This window comes from Cynocephalus volans, chromosome 14 (genome assembly GCF_027409185.1).
Source record: "Cynocephalus volans isolate mCynVol1 chromosome 14, mCynVol1.pri, whole genome shotgun sequence".
Lineage (NCBI taxonomy): Eukaryota > Metazoa > Chordata > Mammalia > Dermoptera > Cynocephalidae > Cynocephalus > Cynocephalus volans.
Window position 1 is genome coordinate 2,272,785 of NC_084473.1, and position 22,407 is coordinate 2,295,191.

At 38.3% G+C, this 22,407-nt stretch overlaps 1 protein-coding gene across 1 annotated transcript in view; it reads left to right on the forward strand.

The window, feature by feature from the left end:
* SNTG2 (syntrophin gamma 2) overlaps positions 1 to 21,782 on the forward strand; it is a 264,787-nt gene extending 243,005 nt beyond the window's left edge. The window contains exon 17 of the mRNA XM_063078807.1: positions 21,651 to 21,782. Coding sequence (XP_062934877.1) covers positions 21,651 to 21,782 — 132 coding nt within the window. The remainder of the gene's footprint in view (positions 1 to 21,650) is intronic.
* The last annotated feature ends 625 nt before the right edge of the window (positions 21,783 to 22,407 follow it).

Sequence of the window (22,407 nt, forward strand, 5' to 3'; positions counted from 1 at the left end):
CCATTTCTGAAATTTGTGTGTGTGGTACCACAAACACGTGACATGAGATTGACCTTCTTAAATATTTAGGTGAACAGTTCAGAAGTGTTAACTACATTCAGGTTGTTCTGCAGCTAATCTCTGCCACTTCATCTTTCGTGACTGAGACTCTGTACCCATGGAACAGCGACCCCATGGCCCCTCCCCCCCAGCCCCTGGCACCCACAGTTCTACTCTCTGCTTCTAAGAGCTCAACGCTTTTGGACTCCACATGTAAGTGAGATCTTGCAGTATTTGTCCTTCTGTGACTGGCTTATTTCACTTAGCAAAACGTCATCCAGGTTCATGCATGCTGAATCAAATGACAGGATTCCCTTCATTTTTAAGGCTGATTACTGTGTGTGTGTGTGTGTGTGTGTGTGTGTGTGTGTGTGTGTGTGTGTGTGTATTTATACCACATTTTCTTTATCCTTCCTTCCCATTGGCGTTCACTGAGGTTGACTCTCTATCTTGTCTGTTGTGAATAGTTCTGCAATGAACACGGACAGCAGATATCTCTTCAATGGACTGATTTCATTTCCCTTGGATATATACGCAGTAGTGGGCTTGCTCTATCATTGTTAATTTCATTTTCATTTTGGGGGAGGATCTTCATACTCTTCCATGGTGGCTGTACCAATTCACATTTCTACCAACGGTGTACAGGGCTCCCTTTTCTCCACATCCTTCTCCACATGTGTTATTTTCTGTGGTGTTGTGTATTTCGCCTTTTTTTGATAGTAGACCTCCTAATGAAGGTGAAGTAATACCTCATTATGGTTTTTATTTGCACTTCCCTGATAATTAGTGATGTTGAGCACCTTTCATATGGTCTTTGGCCATTTGGATGTTGTTTTTGGAGAATGTCTGTTCAAGTCCTTTGCCCATTATTTTTTAAATTTCAAATTTGCATATTTATTTTTTATTTTTCATTTTTTTATTATAACAGTTAATTCACGTTTCTGTGGGGTACAGAGCTGAGTGTCATTACGTGTGTGCAATATGTGATGCTCGAATCAGGATAATTACTATATTCAACACCACACGATGTAATCATCTTTTGCGGCCCTTTAAAATTCCTCCCTTACCCCATTCCCCTACACCTTTCCCACGTCTGATACCCTCAGTTCTGTTCTCTCTTTTTGAAAGTTCCATGTATTAATCTGATTGTTGTATCTTGCCTTCTTTTTCTTACTTTACTTATTTGTTTATTTTTTTAGCTCCCACTTATGAATAAGGACATGCAGTATTTCTCTTTCTGTGCCAGGTTTATGTTACTTAACATGATTTTCTCTGTGTTCATCCATGTTGCTGTGAATGGCAGTATTTTGTTCTTTTATATGGCTGAGTAGTATGCCATTGTGCAAATATATCACACTTTCCTTATGCAGTTGTCTGACAATGGGCATTTAGGTTGGTTCCATATTGTGGCTATTGTAAATCGATCTGCAATGAACATGGGAGTGCAGGTGTCACTTCATCGTGATTATTTCCATTCCTTTGGGTATATACCCAGGAGTAGAAATGCTAGAACATATGAAAGTTCTATCTTTAGTTTTTTGAGGAACCTCCATACTGTTTTCCATAATGGCTGCACCAATTTACAGTCCCATCAACAGTGCAGGAAGGTTTCCCTTTCTCTGCTTCCTCATCAGCATTTGTTATTCTCTGTCTTTTTGATAACAGCTAGCCTAACTGGGGTGAGATAATATCTCAGTGTGGTTTTGATTTGCATTTGCCTGATGCTGAGTAATGTTGAGCACTTTTTCATGTGTCTGTTGGCCATTTGTATATTGTTATTTCAGAAATGGTTATTCAGATCCTTTGCCTATTTTTAATTGGATTATTTGGGGTTTTTTTTACTGTTAAGTAGTTTGAGTTCCTTGTGTATTTTGGATATTAATCCTTTCTTGGATGCGTGGACTGAAAATATTTTCTCTCACTCTGTAGGCTGTCTTTTTGCTCTGCTAATTGTTTCTTTTGCTGTGCAGAAGCTTTTGAGTTTGATACAATTACATTTGTTTATTTTTCCTTTTGTTGCCTACGCTTTGGGGGTCATACTCTTAAAATGTTTGCCCAAATCTATTTCCTGAAGTGTTTCCCTATGTTTTCTTTCAGGAGTTTTATAGTTTCAGGTCTTATATTTAAGTCTTTAATCCAGTTTGAGTTGATTTTGGTATATGGTGAGACATACGGGTCTAGTTTCATTCTTCAACATATAATGTCCACTTTCCCAGCACCATTTGTTGAAGAGGCCATCCTTTCCACGATGTATGTTTTTGTTGCATTTGTCAAAGATCAGTTGGCTGTAAGTTTGTAGGTTGATTTTTGGCTTCTCTGATTAGTTCCATTGGTCTGAGTGTCTGTTTTTATGCCAGCATCATGCTGTTTTGGTTACTATAGCTTTGTAATATAATTTGAAGTCAGGTAGTATTATGCTTCTGGCTTTATTTTATTTGTTTATTTTTTGTTGTTGTTCAGGATTGCTTTGGTTATTCAGGATCTTCTGTTGTTCCATATGAATGTTATGATTGATTTTTCTATTTCTGTAAAGAATGTCACTGGTATTTTGAAGGGGATTGCATTGAATCTGTAGATCACTTTGGGAAGTATGGACATTTTCACAACACTATTTCTTCAAATCTCAGAGCATGGAAAGTCTATCTTGTAGAATCTTCTTTAATTTCTGTCAACAGTGACTTATAGTTCTTGTGGTAGCGACCTTTCCCCTCCTTGGTTAACTTTATTCCTAGGTATTTTATGTTATTTGTGACTGTTGTGAATGGGCTTGCTTTCTCGATTTCTCTTTGTGCTAGTTCATTGTTGGAGTATAATAGCACTACTGATTTTGGTGTGTTGATTTTGTATCCTGCTGCACTACTGAAATCATTTATCAACTCCAAGAGTAATTTTTTAGAGTCTTTAGACTTTTCTAAATACAGGATGATGCCATCTGCAAACAGGGACAATTTGATTTCATCTTTTTCAATCTGGATGTGCTTTACTTCTTTTTCTTGACTGATTTCTATGATTAGTACTTCCAATACTATGTTAAATAGTAGTAGTGAGAGTGTGCATCTTTGTCTTGTTCCCATAATTAAAGGAAAAGCCTTTTTTCTATTCAAAATGATATTGGCAGTGTGTTTGTCATATATGGCATTTATTATATTGAGATACTTTCCTTCTATACCTAATTAGCTGAGTCTTTATCATGAAGGTATGTTGAATTTTCTCAAATGCTTTTTCTGCATCTATTGAAATAATCATATGGCTTTTGTCCCTGATTTTGTTGATGTAGTATATCTCATGTATTGACTTGTATATGTTGAACCATCCTTGCATCTCTAGGACGAATCCCACCTGATCATGGTGTATAATTTTTGGTGTTGCTGTATTAAATTGGCTAATGCTTTATTGAGTATTTTTGTGCCTATGTTCATCAAAGATAGTGGCCTATACTTTTCTTTTTGTTGTTGTTGTATCTGTGTCTAGTTCTGTTATCAGTTGATGCTGGCCTCATAGAATGAGTTTTGGAGATTGACTTTGTTTCAATTTTCTGGACTAGTTTGATCAGAATTGGTATCAACTTCCCTTTCAAGGTTTCGTAGAATTCAGCAGTAAAGCCATCCAATCCTGGGCTTTTCTTTGTTGGGAGACTGCTGATTACTGCTTCAATGTCACTTGTTATTGGCTGTTCAGATTTTTCTATTTCTTCTTGGTTCTTTGTTGGTAGTTTGTGTGTGTCCAGAAATTTATCCATTTCCTCCAGGTTTTCAAATTTTTTGGCATATAGTTGCTTATAATAGTCTCTAATGATTCTTTGTATTTCTGTGAAATTGGCTGTAATGTCTCCCTTTTTTATTTTTTATTTCTGTTATTTGATCTTCTCTATTCTTTTTATAGTTAGCCTAGCTAATGGTTTGTCTTTTTTATACTTCTTGAAAAACAAACTTTTTTTTTCATTGATCTTTTGTATCATTTTTAGGATTTCCATTTCATTTGGTTCTGCTCTGATCTTAATTATTTCTTTCCATCTACTAATTTTGGGATTGGAATATTCTTGCTTTTCTAGTTCTTTGAGGTGTGCTGTTAGGTTGTTTATTTCAAGAGCTTGTATTTTTTTGGTGTAAGCATTTGTTGCAATAAATTTCCCTCTTAGTACTGCTTTTGCAGCATTCCACAGGTTTTTGTATAATGTTATGATGTATCTTTATTTTCATAAGTTTTGAGAAATGTTTTGATTTCCTGTTTAATTTCTTGTTGGACCCATATGTTATTCAGGATTATGTTGTTTAATTTTCATGTGTTTGTATAGTTTCCAGAATTTCACTTATTATTGATTTCTAGTTTTAATCTGTTGGGGTCTGAGAGAATACTTGAAATTATCTCAATATTTTAAAATGTGTTGAGGCTTTACTTGTGACCTATCAGATGGTCTATCATGGAGAATATTCCATGTGCTGATGAGAAGAATGTATATTCTGTGGTTGTTAGATGAAATGTTATGTAGATATCATCCAAGCCCAGTTGGTCTGAAGTATGGTTTAAATCCTGTGTTTCTCTGTTTATTTGTTGCATTGATGATCTGTCCAGTGTTGAAGAAGATATGTTCAGGTCCCCAACTATTATTATATTTGTGTATATGTCTTTTCTTAGATCTAACAGCGTTTGCTTCATATATCTGGGTGCTCTGGTGTTGGGTGCATATATATTTATGATCATTATGTCTTCCTGATGGATAGATCCCTTTATCATTGTATGGTGGCCTTCTTTGTGTTTTTTTTTTTTTATGGCTTTTGACTTAAAGTCTTTTTATCGAATATAAGAATAGCTACTCCTCTTTGTTTTTGTTTCCATTAGTGTGGTATATCTTTTTCCATCCCTTCGTTATTAGTCTGTGTGTCTTTGCAAGTGAAGTGACTCTCTTAAAGACAGCATATAGTTCAGTCTAGCCTTTTAATCCAATCAATTAGTCTGTGTCTTTTGAGCAGAGAATTTAATCCATTTATGTTCAGTGTTGTGACTGAAAAGTAGTGTCTCACGTCTGGGATTTTATCAATTTTTATTTAGATATGCTAAATATCTTTTGTTTCTTTCCCTTTTATTGTTTGTCTTCAGTGTTTGTTGGTTTTTGGAGGTGTTAAGATATAGTTTATTTCTCTTTCTCATTTGCATTTTCATTCTACCAGTGGGTTTTGATCTTTCTTGTATATTCATGGTAGTGAATATTGTTTTTTGGATTCCAGTTGCAAGACTCCCTTGAAGATTTCTTGTACAGCTGCTTGTGTGGTAGTGAACTCTCTTAGTTTTTGTTTGTCTGGGAAATATACTATTTCTCTCTTATCTCTGAATGATAGCTGGGTGTAGTATTATAGGCTGGCAGTTTTTTCTTTTATTATTTTAAATATACCATCCCATTCTCTTCTGGCCTGTAGAGTTCCTGTTGAGAAGTTTGCTATTAGTCTAATGGGGATGCCTTTAAAGGTGACTTGACACTTTTCTCTTGCTATTTTTAGGATTCTCTCTGTCTTTTGTCAGTTTGACTATAATGTGCCTCAGAGAGGACATTTTTGGATTTAATCTGTTTGGGGATCCTGGGCCTCTTGAGTCTGAATGTCTGTGTCTGTCCCTATCCCTGGGAAGATTTCCAGTATTATTTCGTGGAATATGTTCTCAATGCCTTTTCCTTTCTCCTCCTCTTTATAAATATAATACCCATGATTTGGATGTTTGTGTGCTTAAGTTTCTCTGCTATCTCTCAAGATGTTCTTCATTTCTTAAAATTATTATTTTTTCTATTTTGTCCACTTGAGTTATTTCAAAGAGACTATCTTCAAGGTCAAAAATTCTTTCTTCTGCTTGTTCTAGCCTACTGCTTAAGCTTTTGGTTGTGTTTTTATTTCATTGAATGACTCTTTCAGTTCTATGAGTTCTGCTATGTTCTTCTTTTTAAGTATTGATCTGTCTGTAAGTTTCCTCCTTCTTGTCCTGGATAGTTTTGCCCAGTTCATTGTAATGTCTGTGTCTTCTTGTATCTCATTGAGTTTCATTAAGATTTTTACTCAGAATTCCTTTTCCATCATTGCAAGAATTTCCTGCTCTATGGAGTTTTTTACTTGAGAGTTATTGCATTTCTTTGAGGGATTCATATTTTCTTTTTTTTCATATTTCTAGTAACTCTACATTGATGTCTGGTCATCTGGTAGAGCAGTTGCTTCTTCTATTACTCTCTTTCCCTGACTCTGCTGGTGACCCTCCATGTGTCAATACAGGTGAATGGTCAGTGGTCTGCTAGAGTAGGAGGCTGCCTTTGCAGTAGCTGTCGTTATGTGGGTGGCTTTGTCAGGCTGCCCACTTCACAGTGCCAGGTCCAGCAGTGGTGGGCTGTTCACACAATGATAGTGGCTTCCTGGTGGCACTGGTGGTGGCAGCTACAGCAGTGGTGGCAGCTGCAAAAACCACCCACTTGGCTGTGGTGCCTATGGTATCAGCCTGCACAGCTGTGGTCTTTGAAGTGGCAGCAACTTTACCTTGCCATGGTGGCAGTAGGACTGGTGGTTGCAACTTCCTTCCTTGTGTCTGTGGTGTCCTTGGTGGCAGTGGACTTATCTTGTGGGGTCAACAGTGATACCAGCCACTGCAACTGCTTCCCTCACATCTGCAGTGTCTGGCAGCAGAGTTACCTTGTGGGGGTAGCAGACACAACTGGCTGCAACTGCTTCCCTTGCATCTGTGGTATCCTTGGCAACAGCGGGTTTACCTCATGGTGGCAGCAGCAGTGGTAGTGGCAACAACTGCCTCCCTTGCTTTGTCAGTGTCCTTGGCAGCAGTGGGTTATCTGTGAGGATTGCAGCAGCTCCAGTAGCTGTACCTGTCTCCCTCACATATGTAGTGTCCTTAGCACCGGCAAGATTAACTATGTGTCAGCAATGGCATCGGGGGTTGCAGCCACCTCTCTTGTGTCTGCAGATTCAGTGGCTTTGAGCAATGGTTCTGGGACCAGACAATGTCTCTGGCAACTATGGCAGTGGTGGCAGTGGGCCCATTTCAATCTTCTTCTGAGGGAAGAATGAAACATGGACACGTCTTGTCTGCCATATTCCTGGAAGTCTCTCTTTTCCCATTTTCTAGTCAAGTTGTTTGTTCTTTTGTTATTGAGTTGTAGGAGCTTTTTAATGTATTTTCAATATTAACCCCTTATCAGGCATATGATTCATAAATATTTTCTTCAATTCAATAGGTTGCCTTTTCACTCCTTTGATTGCTTCCATTGCTGCACAGACACTTTTTAGTTCATGTAGTCCCACATCTATTTTTGTTTCTCTTGCCTTTGCTTTTGGAGTCATATCAATGAAATCATTGCCGAGACCAGTGTCATGAAGCTTTTCCCCTGTTTTCTTCCAGCAGTTGTACAGTTTCTGGTCTTATGTATAAGTCTTTAATCCACTTTGAGTTGATTTTTATGTATGGTGTAAAATAAGGGTCTGATTTCATTCTTTTGCATCTGGATATCCAGTTTTTCCAAGACCATTTGCTGAAGACACTATTCTTTGCCCATTGTATAGTCTTGGCCCTGTTGTTAAACATCATTTGACTATACAGGTGTGCACATATTTCTGGGCTCTCTATTCTGTCCCATTGGTCCATATGTCTGTCTTTGTGACAGTAGAATACCATACTGATTACTGTGACTTTGTAATATGATTTGGGGTCAGGAATAGAGGGGCCTCCAGCTTTGTTTTTTCTCATGATTGCTATGCCTATTCTGGGACATTTGAGGTTCTATATGAATTATAGACTTTTTAAATGCCATTAAGATTTTGATAGGGATTACATTGACTCTGTAGATAGCTTTGGGTAGTATAAACATTTTAACAATATCAAGAATTCCAATCCATGAATGTGGGGTCTTTCCATTTATTTGTGTCTTTAATTTCTTTCAGCAATGTTTTATAGTTTTCAGTGTGCAAGTCTTTTTGCTTCTTTGGTTAAGTTTATTCCTAAGTATTTTATTTTTTTTGATGCTATTGTCAATGGGATTGTTTTCTTAATTTCTTTTCTGAGTTTTCATCATTATTGCATAGAAATGCAACTGAATTTGTATGTTAACTTTGTCTTCTGCATCTTTGCTGAATTCGTTTTTTAGGTTCTAACAGTTTTTGTGTGTATAATGTGAAATTTTTATGGTTTTCTACAAATAAGGTCATGTTTCTGTAATCAGAGGTACTTTTACTTCTTCCTGTTCCAATTTGGATGCCTTGGATTTCTTTTTCTCACCTAATTGCTCTGGGCTAGAACTTCCAGTACTATGTTGAAAAGGAGCGGCAAGAGTGGGCATCCTTGTCTTGTTCCTGATCTTAGAGGAAGAGCTTTCAGCTTTTCCCCATTGAAGATGACATTAGCTGTGAACTTTTTATGTGTGGACTTATATTATTTGAAGGCAATTTTCTTCTATTCTACTTTTTTATTGTTTTTGTGAGAAAAGGCTGTTGAGTTTTGATAAATGCTTTCTTACATCTTTCAAAATGATTTTTATTTTTGAAATTTTTATTTTTGTATCTCAGAGACAAATCCCCCTCAGTCATGGTCTATGATTCTTTCAATGCGCTGTTGAATTCAGTTGGCAGGTAGTGTCCTTGACTGGTCTTGATATATGGGTAATGCTGGCCTCATATAATGAGTTTAGAAGTGTTCCTTCCTTTTCAATTTTTTGAAAGAATTTTAGAAAGATTATCATTATTTTTTCTTTAAATGTTTGGCAGAATTCTCCAGTGAAGTCATCTGGTTCTTGGCTTTCCTTTGTTGGAAGGTATTTGATGATTCATTGTCCTTTCTGTTTATTGGTTTACACAGATTTTGTTTCTTCCTGATTCAGTCTCAGTAGTTTTTATGCCTCTAGGAAGTTATCCATTTCATCTAGGTTATCCCATTTTGGGACACATAGTTTTTCAAGATAGTCTCTTATAATTATTTTTTCTTCTGGAGCATCAGTTGTAATATCTCCTCTGTCATTTCTTATTATATATATATGAGTTTTCTCTCTTTTTATTCTTAGTTGTTTGTATTAATGAGCTTGAGCTGTATAAAAAAAAATACCACGCCCTGGGTGGCTTAAACAACAAACATTTATTTCTCACAATTCTGGAGGCTGGGGAATCCAAGACCCAGGCTGGCAGATTCAGTCCCTGGGAGTCCTTTGTTCCTGTTTTATAAAACCTCTTTGCCATGTCCACATATGGCATAGAGAGCGAGCTCTGGTATCACTTCGTCTACTCATAAGGACACTAAGTTCTTATAAATTTATTTTTGATGTTTAGTTCCTTAACTCTTCAAATTTTTATCATTAAAAGCAGGGTAATGGTAAAGAAAGGAAGAAAGTTATACTGCTGAAATCTCCATAAACTTAAATTTTCATTTTTTCTGCAAGAATATAAAAGTGTCTTTAAACGATGCATGTATACAGGAATACATGTTATTTTTTTTCTTCCAAACTCAATGATCTTTGGTGTTCTCTGTTCAGTCACTAAAGTTGAGCTCTGTTGATTGTTGAGACCTCAAGTTCTCCAGACAGCACTGACTTCTGCCAGTGTTTGCGATTTCTTCTCCCTCTCCCCCTGCTTTCCTCTCCCTCCTCCTCCTTTTCCCTCAAGTACACACACTGTTCAGGTGAAGGCAGAAAAAAAATCTTGTTCTCAAAAAAGTCCAATCTAGTGGAAAAGATGCAATCCCAATAAGTATAAAACAAGCAGAACAGGCTCTTTCCACAGAAGCTGTGTTCATGAATTGCTGTGGTAGCTCACAGGTGGATATGAAGCTTGCCGCTTTGGAGAAAGGGTGGTTTGTGTAGGAAGTGGTGCTCCTGGAGGGATGGGAAGGATGCGACAGTCATATACAGAGTGGCACTGGGGATGTTCCCAGCAGAGGGAGAGAGGAAACCTGTGTTCACAGGTGTGGGGTAGGAAAGCACAGACCTTGGGGGATTCCTCTCCCCGAAATTCAAAGAAGCTGCAGGTGAAGCTGGGATGGGGCTGGGAAAGGCGGTGGGGGCCCCGTGGTCTTGAATGCCTGACTCCCAGGAGGACCCTGCTCCCAAGGACAGTAGAGAGCCATTGAAGCTTGCTGAGTGGCCTGACCAGGGAGAGCTGGAAGACACCTGCTCTCTGGACACAGTGTGAAACACAGATTACAAAGACAGAAAGCAGGAAGACCAAAACACCATGCCAGATAAACCTTTTCACACCATGCTGTTTTTAATCCCTGATACAAGAAACCCTATTGCACATTACACCTGAAATTTTAACAGAATGTGGGCATCTTAGGAAAAATTAAAAGTAAATAAATATTTTCTAAGTTATGAGAAGCCGTTGAATGGACTCTTGTTCTAGTTTTTGTTGCTGTCATCAGAAGTTATTCAGCACTCACTTCACGCCACACAGGACACATCCCATTCCCAAGTGATCTAATTCTATGTTCTCGAGCCAGCAGTGTAAATCTCCCCTCTCTAGACATAAGGTAGGAGAGGCACTGGGAGGTGGTGTAACCTGCACAGTTTCATAGTAAGTAGGCGTTTCTAGCAGCCTGTGCACTCAGAGATCATACCTAACTGCCCCAGCTTGAAAGTGTCTGCACATCCTTCCCAGAGCCGCAGAGCCCACGGACCAGCTTGGCATGAGCTCTAAGATAAGCAGTTTCACATGGCATGAAATCACCAAATGTAGAGCCAGCCAAAACCGGGGCATCATCTAGCCTGTGATCTCAGAGATTCAAAGACAGAATATTATCTGTAAGCACATATTACACCTTCATTACATATTAAAACAATGACTATCTTTAAGCAGTATTCTTACATTATTTATTTATTTATTCATTCATTCATTCATTCTTAAATTACTCCTATTTATCTCCTAGTCCATTAACAAACCCATTGTCATTTTGGGTCATTGTTTTATTTCTTTGTGGTTTTCTTTCTCTATTAGGATGCTACCTTTCTCTGGAAACATGGAGAAGCACTTTAGTTTTTTCATATCTTTCTTCAATTTAGCAGTATTACCAAAAACAAAGGAATGAATGGAAATACTCAACGTCTTCAACCAAAGATGGTCATTTATCTTCACTCATTCGCATCGTATTTGTGGACACAGAAAAAAATTCTATCCCACCTGTCCCCATAGAAAAAAATGTACAGAAGTTATCTGTGTTAGTTTTCTATTAGTGCTGTAACAAATTACCACAAACTTGGTAGCTTACAAACACATGTTTATCATCTCACACTTCTCTGAGAACTTTTCTCATGGGGCTGAAATCAAGGTGCGGCAGGACTAATTCCTTCTGGAGGCTCTAGGGGAGAATCTTTTTTCTTGGCTTTCCAGTTTCAAGAGGCTTTGCCACATACTCTGTGCATCTGTGGAGGAGCCTGGGTCCTAGGGGTTTCCAGCTCCAGCCAAGGGATCCTCTGGAAACATCCCTCCCTCTCAATCTTCAGGAGCCTGGACTCTGGATCACCAGCCCAGCCTGTTCTGGAGAATTCCCTCTGTGGTGGATCCTTACCACCAGCCCAACTTACATAGGGAGGTGGGTGTTTACGTGCTTTTATTTCCAGGCCATTGGGCTGTTTATGCACCGGCCTGCTACGACACTGGGAGGGGAAGCTCCCTGCCTTGTCTCTTTGTCTGATGTTTGCATAACTCCGGGAGGCAAAGCTAGTGTTTTTTTCTCTCCTTTTCTTAAATAAAATCTGTCTATAGGAGATTTTCTTTCTTCCTCACTGCAGACAGAAGAGGCAAGCACACACTGTCTGGTTGCACCTCGCCAGACACAGCATCACATGCAGATGAGGGAACTTTTCACTCAGGAATGAGATTTAACATCTGTGAAGAAAGAGCCCCTAAAATAAGAGTTTGGCATTTCACTGGAGCCTGCTTTTCAGAGCAATTCCAGTCAACCCTGTTTTCTGCTGCACATGTCCCAGCAGCCTCGTCTTGCTTAAGAGAGTCCCTTTGGTGATCCTATTCCCAGCAGCTGTCCCCACCACTCCAGCAGCACCTATCAACTCCGTCATCTCAACAGCGCAGTGCAGGTGAACCCAGTCCTTGGGAACGTTGTCAAGGGCCTGGGCTTTTTTTCTAGATTTAACAACTTTGCCTCGGGCACTGGACTTGGATCTCTCTGTCCTATCTTGGGGAACAAATGGGATATTCTGAGTAGATGTGGTGTAATTCTTTTCATTTTTTATGGCTTACGACTTTATGACTGAATCAACAAGATACTTTACCTTCTACTAATAACGAGAATATTTTGTTACAAGAGTTTGTCCTACTAAGTGTGCACAAGGTTCTCATAACCCCATTACAGCATTTACTAAATGGTTATCCAAGTTGCCCCATTTTTGAAAAGTCAAATAAGTTTGAGAAACAAAGCATGCTAAGTCACTCTTGGACACAGACAATACTATTAGCACAGTAAGAGGCCTGGGCAGTTCCACAGTAGCAAAAGCTCTCTAGACTTCTCCAATCCACTTTTGTCCAAACCAGTTTGAATGGAGAACTCCTTTTTTAAAAATATAACACTTAATGCTGTCAGACAAGCTCAGGGAAATGCTGCTCTGTTAATACCATCACGTTTCAATATAACTTCTGTGAAACTCACCAATGCCAGGGTGGAGTCACTTATATCAAACCCTAATGAGTTGGAGCTGGGTGGACGTGAAGGGAGTCCACACACAGACACACACACACACACACACACTTTAATAACAAGAACTATCACAAAAGACTCTGCCAAAACCATGCCTTGCACAAAGGCCACCACAACCTTGCACAAAAACACTTCTATGAGGACACCTACCCAGCATCTCCCTTCTCAAACTTGAACTAATGCCACCTTGCTGTTAATCCTTGAAGCCAAATATAACTGTTTCAAAACAACTTATGTAAACTTCCTCTCTCTGCCTTTAAAAGTTTCCCCTTGCCTGAATCTTTCCAGAAGGGCCTATGAGCCATCATAGCACACAAACTTTGGATTGCAGTCCCCTACGTATACTCAAATAAACTCATTGTTTTTGGAGAGCCTCTCTCTCTGTCATTTATTTTAGGTTGACAGAATCTGGTGTTAGAGAAGTAGGATGTAAAGAGATATCACCTTCTAAAGGAACTGGAGACTCCTGGAACTGGGTGTGGTACACACCTGAGTCCTTTGCACTCTCAGTTTCCGTGACTCGCTTGTTCTACCTGGTGTGTCTCCTCTTGGGATCTGAGCTTTCGCTTTTGTTTGAGCTCCCAGACTTCATTCAGGATCTGATTAGTGTAATAAAGAACAAATTGCATCCCTCCTGGGATTATAAAAGATATTTTGTCTTTTCTGGCAAGTTTTTTCTGATATAAAGGACACTGTCCTTCTGGTGAGTACTCTTTTGGTCTCATTTTTGGTTTGGTATGCATGCCTGGTATAAAATTTTGGTGAATTATGTTTTCTTGTTTCTGAATATCTTCCAAGAGAAAATTACTTTCTAAATGGTGGACACTAGATGAAGAGTTAAAAGCCTTTAGGACAGTCCACACTATTTTATGAGGGAATTCATTCTCCGAAGAACAAAGTAAGGCAAATTTTGCCACAATTTTGCCACAGACAGGCAAAATTACCACTAAGGTGTCTGCCACACTCAAGAACGATTTTGTGCAACAGTAAAACCTTAGTCACAGATTGGACACCTAGGGCAGAGGCCGTCCACCAAGTAAAACAAGTATCCCATGCCAGGCACACTTGTCAAAACCAGACACTTTGCTCCAAATCCTTAATTTCCCTGTAAGGCTAACAGGATGTTCTTTTATCTCTTGAGATATCAGTAGGAAATGGAATGGGATCTCCGAGTTGTAAGGCAGGTCAGGACAACTCTCTTTCAGGAACCCCAGCTGGCTGTATGTTCAAACATTCTGGACCGTCCTCATGCACAGGGTAATTCAGGATTACAGTGGCCATATGTGCAACTTCTCGATGAACAACGCCGCACTTTCAGAATTGTATTTAATATCAAAAGTCTCAAATGCCTCCCAAATAATGAGATATTTTTGGTTGGCAGGTAGAGAATTTTAACCTCTCCAGTTTTATTTGCTTACTTTGAATCACCTGCATTCTTTGCTTGGTTACCTGCTTGCCCCAAAGGAAATTAAAAGGAAAGAACTAGATAAGTGTTTATAAAATTTAGGTCCTCAGATCACAGGGGTCTGTATTTTAACCACCTTGTGCCTTGATCAAAATCTTGATCTCAGAACTGTAATAAAAAGTTTCCATCCTATAGTGTTTCTCTTTTCACACTGACTGATCAAGCAACTAGAACCACAAAAACAAAACAAAACAAAACAAAAAAAGAAAGAAAGATAAGTCTGTTACTGATTTCAAGATTTCTTGGAGTATTTTTTTTTTTTTTTTTTATCTTTTGGTATTCCAGCCAAGATAGGTAAAGTAAAAGCTTTCAAATTAATGGCCGGACAATTGTAGAATCTCCATGGAAATCAATAACCTAGACAGCTAACAAACTTCCCTTTTAGAAATGTAATTTTAGGTTTTCCTAGCTAACAATCATTTAGGGTGATAGAATAGGTGATTGAAAAATTCGTAGTCTAAAAGGAAAAAAAGGAAAAAGAACTATTTGAAAGTTGGGCAAATAAAAATTCTTAAAAGCCTTTTTGTATGAGCATTGTTGAAAAGCTTTAGCCATGTAAACAGGTAACCTTAACTTGTCCCTTTTTTGTCAGAGACACAATTTAGATTAAAATTTTAGGTAAAAATGAACCAATGAATTTTTATTACTATGTTACTGCCTTGTGGCCGAAAATTTTTAAATGAAAGCTATTAGATCTTTGACTGTGTTTGTATGTTTATACATGTATATATGGTATAAAATCCTTTAAACCCATAACAAATTCCTTATCACAGTAAATTCCAGTAGGTCAGAGGACAATCATTTTGCAAACAGTGTAAGTTATTTGTATATCGTAAGTGTGATAAGAACTTTCTGTTCGTCTGTTTGACTTTCTATCCTATGCTAAAATGTTACTATATACAGATGGTCCTCAACTTACAGTGGGATACATCCCAGTAAGCCCACCGTAAGATGAAAATACTGTAAGTCAGAAGTGTGTTTTTCAACAGTGATATCCTCAACTTACGATAGGTTTATCTGGACCTAACCGCGTCTTTCATCATAAGCCTAGGAGCACATGAAACGCCTGACACTTGTGCATCTTGGTAGTTTGGTTCTCCGTGTTCAAACAACGATGTTTTCTTGAATTATTGATCTGTTCTTAATAAAAGATTGTGAGAGTTATATATATATATATATATATATGTGTGTGTGTATATATATATATATATGTAAAATATATATTTGTTGTTGTTGTTTAACCTTTTAGGGAATTGGCCTAGGAAACAAAGATTTTGTGTTTTATCAAAATAAATTCTTGTGCTTTTTGCTACCTTTTATTAGGTCTTTAATTTTTTAAGAAATGTGAGTTCTCTCTGTTAAAAGAGCTAAGGTTTTTCCTATAACTCTGTAACTTTTTGTATTTACTTTTACATTATTTTAATTATCACTCTGGCTAAATGAATGACTTGTGATACTATTTAATTAAATGTTTTAGGCCTTTGATATTTTGGATAATCTTCTCTAAATCGAACTCTAAATTGAGTCCTTTTAAAAAGAAAGTTATTAAACTAATCAGACGTCCTTGATATACGGTCAACCCTCCATACCTGCAGGTTCTGCATCTGCAAATTCAACCAACTTCAGATCAAAAGTATTTAGAAAAAGAAACAAAAAAATAGCAACACAATGATAAAAAATAATACAAATAAAAACAATAGAGTATAACAACTATTTATGTATGATTTACAATTGAATTAGGTATTATAAGTAAGCTAGAGATAATTTGAAGTGGATGAAACATTGCATAGGCAATATGCAAATACTCTATCATTTTATATAAGGGACTTGCACATTCCTGAATTTTGGTATCCAGAGGGGGTGCTGGAAGTAATCCCCATGGAAACCAAGAGACAACCGTATTAAATTACTAGAGAAACCTTATCAAATAGACAGTGGTGCTAGACCTTCTTTAAGTTACATTTATGAGTATGTTATTAATACAAGTGTTCCAAAAAATTGTATGAGAATTTCTGAAAATCTTGATATGTTGTTTTTATTATTAAGCTAAATTGTTGTATGGCACAGAAATAACCAAATTTCCCTGTCAATTTCTGGTTCTGATGAACTATCATCAGATATTTAACCGTGGCCATTTTCAATTTTTGTCATTTATAGACAGTTACTGTTTCGATTCTTCTCTAAAAGCATTTATAATCAGCTGCAATCCAAAATTGTATCTTCCTCAAAGAAATTCAAGGAAAAGGCTCTGACAAGTACTCTGGAATGTAGGCATTGGATTGCTTTTAAGAACCTACCATTGGGACTGGGTAAGAATTTTCAAAACTCTTAATGAAGAAGTTGATGGGTTCACAAACTTGCTAACCAGGATCAAGAAGAAGGATTAATTACATGAAACTAAATAAATAATGAGGACAATGTTTTATGACTCTTTATTTAAAACATTGCTGGTTCTTTAATGTTTTGTTTTGCAGGTTTAAGGAACCTTATATTTTTTTTCCTTTAAACTTTCTATAGCTTACAGTAATTTGGTAAAGTACACTTTTGTGAACAAAATGGATACACTTACTTTTTCTATCTGATCCCTCCAGAATTCAAAAACTACTTGTTAAGTATCCACATTTTTGTGTAAATAGTTATTTGCATAAGTTCAGTAAGAATCTGCTCTCTTCATAACACGATACAATTGGAAACATTGGTTGTATTACCAGGGTTTTGACTAGGACGTCATATTTAAAATTCGCTCATAGGTACTGCAGACAAAATCTGAAATCTGTCTTGGTTTGACTTCCTAAACTTGAGAGGTTTATAAATCTGAAATTCCTCCATGGTTAGTCACTATTCCTGCTGTACTTATGTGAATAATCAGGCCAAGGTTAATGAGACTAGACCTATTTTGCAAACAGATCGGTCTTACTCTGATTATTTTTGGTAAAATATGAGGGTAACTGTAGAGAAAAATAAATTGTGTTTCTAAAGAAATCTCTAGTATACCTATTATTAGATCATAGTCCTGTTCATTACTTTGACTTTTTATTATCTACCTGTCTTACTCTGATTATTTTTGGTAAAATATGGGGGTAACTGTAGAGAAAAATAAATTGTGTTTCTAAAGAAATCTCTAGTATACCTATTATTAGATCATAGTCCTGTTCATTACTTTGACTTTTTATTATCTACCTGTAGACTGGACTAAATTCTAAATTCTTCTAGTTTCTGCCAATATCCAGCTACAACTCTCTAATTAAGAATATGAACTGGTCTGTTTTTGAAGCCCTATAAGTTGAAGCCAAACCACTTGATGTAAATTTCGAGGAAGAAGACTTGTGTCCAATGTACGAGCCACACAAAAAGCTCACCAAACCATCTAATGCCATAATCAGAGACACTTAAACTACAAACCAGGGTGAGAAGTTGATGGTTTCAAGCTGTGGACAGCTTTTCCCAAGACAATAGAACAAGACTCCCCATCATAATGAGACTCTTACCTCTCATTTTTTTCTTCCTTGTGCCTACCATTTTATGCTTGGCCTGATAATGCTGTAATTAAAATTTCACTGTCAGTAGTTTCTGCATGTAACTTGATGAAATGTTGAATCTCATGCCAAAATCAAATCTTTATAGGCCCTAAGAGATCCTTTAGTCCACCTGATGGGTAACTCTAACAACATCATTAACACAACTTTTTGTTCAGATTGTACTAATGGTCCCTATTTATAGTTAGCACTCTCTGCTTTAATTTGACTGTCACAGGATACTAGGTAGTAGAATTGCTACTGGATAGCTAAATCAGGAGATATCTGTGCCATAATAATACATGCCGTGCCTGGATCAATTCCTCTGGGGAAATTGAAACTCGACTACAGAAAATAAGAAAACAAACTCAGTAATGACAACAGGTCTCACTCCATCCCTGGTGGTCTTTTAGTTTGTTTAGTTAGTGACCCTAGGCTTGGCTCTTGGTTCAGAACCATTGTACAAACTGAATGTGTTATCCTCCTGTTGGTTTTGTTTTGTATTTTCCATTTTAAGCTTTGTACCTATTGCCAGTCGAACCTCTGCAGAAACAGCACTCCTAAGAAGAGAATACTGTCCCAGTACTTTGAGATGATCACCAATGCTGAAAAAACAGACAAAATTAAACATAGCAATAAGATCCAGCAGACTCAGCCTGAGAGCTGCTCCCTCCAAACCCCTTGCAGCTCAAATGTGGCTAAAAGTCTTCCGACGTGGCCTCAGAACTGCTGGTCATTGCCCCGATGTGGGACCAGACTGAGCGGAAGAGGTTCATCTCAGCACCGAGAGACGATGAAAACCCGAGCACAGGCTGGTGGTCAGCAGTGCTTTCAGAGAAAAATCTTGACCGAAAGGGGGAGATGGGAAAGTCACTTATGCCACAATAGATCCCTACGTCAAATCCTAACAAGATGGTGTTGGGAGGCCACGAAGGGGGGTCTTCATGCATATTTGTCTGATAATAAGAACTGTCACAAAAGACTCTGCCAAAACCACGACCTTGCTCAAAGGCCAACACAATCTTGCACACAAAAAAAACATTTCTACAAGGAGCCCTACCCAGCAACCACCTATTCAACATTGGGATAATGCCAACCAAGGACATTTGTTTCAGAACAACCTATGTACCCTTTCTCACTTAGACCTTAAATTTTCTCCTTCCCCAACCTTTCCGGATATGCCTATAACATGTCATAGCACACGTATCCCAAATTGCAATTTCCTGCATATTTTCCAATAAACGTATTGTTTTTAGAGAGCCTCTCTCTTGTTGTATTAGGCTGACACTTCCTGACTCAGTTCTCTGTACCAATCTGTTTCTTGTGCTGTAGCAACCCAAAGAGGCTTCAGGGTCCACTTTCTTCTGCAGGGCCAAGTATGACAGCCGGTGGCCAACATGTACACACATGTTTGGGAGTACAGCAGGGAGGGATGGATACATGAAGTCATAGACTTAGACTTCAACATGTGTATGCTATTCAAGCAGAATGTCAAAATATGGTTTTGATTGGCTCTAGCTGCAAAGTTATAATTCAGGATAGCCTTGCCAGCAATATTTGGTTAGATTAACCAGACCAGAGATATTATGTCTTGACCTCTGCTCACGTGGTGAACTCAGTGGTTTGGTCAAGATGGAATTAACTGTTTCAGAAGCTTTAATGGGATTCTTGGATTTCAGCACTTTTGCCTGAGATTTTGCATGGAATTTAGTGGTGCGAGCTCACTCTGTCCTTCAAGTGCTTTAAAAAATTTTGCAATGTGGCTTCAACTTATAACATCAAAAACTACTGATGTTGCATTTAAATTTGTTCACTAATGCTGGTAGCCATTTGGCTTCTTGTTTTGGCACATTGCGCTGTTATTTGATAAGTCTTGGGAACTTGTAAAGCAATTTCCAATTTGCATGTCTAAAACCAAGACCCCAAAGCATAGATTATGTGGACATTATGGCTCTTTTTTCATAATGTCCTTTCGAAAAGCTCAGTAGTTACCATTTAGAAACACATAAATTGAATTAGAGTATGTGTTAAGTCTCCAAGAACATTGTGTTTCTTCTAGGAAGTTACTGGGTTTTTCTTTCTTCCAGGGATAAATCACAGCAAATAAAAGATTTTGAGTACCATCTGACGGTGTGGGTACAACTAGTGGATCCAGCTTGAATAAAAGTTTAGCACAGGGGTTGGGCAGCTCGTGGGTCTACAAACAACCCAAGTGAGGGTCCTGCTTAGCAAGTGCAGTGATTCGCTATGCAACTCCTGAAATGTTACACAGCTCCTGTGGGAGAACACACCTCGACATCTTGAGCGTTTTGCTCATCTTCACTCAGAAAGTCAAAATAATTAAGTAATTGTGTAGCTGTCAAGGTTAGGGTTGCATGCAAGGAGGAACTTAGTTCACCTTGGAATATAGGAAAAGGGATTCCCAGGATTCCAGTGACCAGGAGGTCAAGGGCAGCTCCAGGCACAAGGGGACCCCAGGTCACTCGGTGTTCCTGTTTGTTTCTCAGCGGTGTGTTTCTCTGTGTTGAACTCATTTTCCGAAAGGGTCTCTTCCTGCACTTGGCAGCAGTGTATCCACAGCAAGCTTCAGGTTTTCACTTCTCGCACCTGGTCACACCAAAGTGCAAACCCTGGCCTCCCTCTCCTCATCATCCATGTCAACCTCCCCCACGTCTATGCTTGGCACCCCAGGTCCTTACCCATCCCAAGTAAGGGGCAGTTTCTAAAAGGCAGGCATGCAGAGAAGACCAAGAAAGAGACCAAGGTGATCTTACACTGTAAAGCAAGTTTTAAGAATTTCTGAGATGTCAAATCCTTGGGCTATGAAAAGAAGCAGCTCAGAGAAGCTGAGATGGAGGTCGGGGAAGGACAGCTTTCTCTGCAGGTGTGCGGCTGTCCTCCTCTGCCTGCGTATCCACCTTTTCCATCCCTTCCACATCAGTCCATTTTGTGTTGCTATAATGGAATATATGAAACTGGGTAATTTATAAAGAACAGAGGTTTATTTGGCTTACAATTCTGGGACAGCTGCATCTGGCATGGGCCTCAGGCTGCTTCTACTCATGGTGGAAAGTGGCAGGAAGCAGTGGGTACAAGCAGATCACATGGTGAGAGGAAGCAAGAGAGAGAGAGAAGGTGCCAGGGTCTTTTTAACAACCAGCTCTCACGGGAACTAATAGAGCAAGATCTCACTCATTAATCCCCCATCCCCTAGGGAGAGCTTTAATCTATTCATGAGGGATCCGCCACCATGACTCAAACAGCTCCCAACACTGTCACATTGGAGATCAGATTTCCACATGAGTTATGGGAAGATGACACATCCAAACTCCATCACCCTTCATCCTGCCATAGGATGAAAATATCAGAGATCCTGCGTTTAGCAATGCTGAGAGGAGCACAGCTATGGGATTGGCACACCAGGGGGTGGTGGAGCTGTTTTCCTTGAAAGTGAAGTGGTTTCCTTTCTGATGTCATCTCAGCAGTTTGGAATATGCTAGAATTTGAAGAACTTTAGTAAATAGGATGTCTATCAATCAGCTGTCATCTTAAAAGAAATTTTGTTGTTCACTATTTTGAAATTTGGGAATTTGTTATGCCAACATTGAAGTGGAACAAAGGAATTCCAGAGGATGCACTCATGTCCCCGATGATCAGGTCTAATTAGGACCCAGCACTGATCAACTTTGGTTGCAAAATAAAGAAAATGAGTATTAACCCACATTATAAGGAAATAAAGGATTTAAGCTAAATCGTCACAGTATTAGCACTAAGAAAACCCAGTATATTCATTTTTTTACCACTTTTGATCATATTACTCTACCTTTTATTTTAAACCTAACTTATTTCATGTGTATTTTTACTTTCTTGGAGTTCACAAAGTACAGAAATTTAAACGTATGTGTAATGTGTTTTTCCTGTAATTACGATCAACACATTTAACACATTTTTTCTTCCAGGAGCTCGAATTCCAGGATCTGACCGCTGTTCTGCACTGCGTACACGCCTTCATAGCAGCCAAGGTGGCCGCGGTGGACCCCGTGTTTATAGACAATCACAGTATCACAAGAAAGTGTATGCATAGCCACTGAAAATTGCTTATGTCGAGTGCTGAAAAATTAAATTATTTTCTTAAGAAATGAATCTTTCCTGCACACTATTGCACCTTTGTGTGATTTTATATGAGCCTATAGTTGTAATACCAATAAAATATGTCACTAGTTTCCAAAGATGGGTCCTACTTGTTAGGTCTGACACGTGAGCCCAGCGCCTGTTCAAGCAACACGTGGAGAGGAAAACCGAATTCCACGTGAGACCTTCACCCCCTGCATTTCTCCAGACAACGAGAAAGCCACGTAGCACCACACACTCCACTCCCACACTGGTCAAATCCAGACTTTATTTTCATAAAATATAGAATGGAAAATACTGAGAGGCGACCACCGCTGTTTTCCTCCGAGGGAAGGATTTCCCTGGATGTGTTTGTCGTCTCTCCCTTTTTCATGAATGGTGATCACAGTAAGGGATTTGAGACATGAGTGATGGAAGAAATACATGAGAAAAGTAATTTTAATTACTTAATTTTAATGCAAAATATTTATAAATTAATTATACAACCAAATAATGTATCGTTTAAATGTGAATTTAAATTATTTCCTAATTCAGTCAAATTTAGCACATATTTTAGTTTCCTTGTTTCTCAGATTGGTTATGACT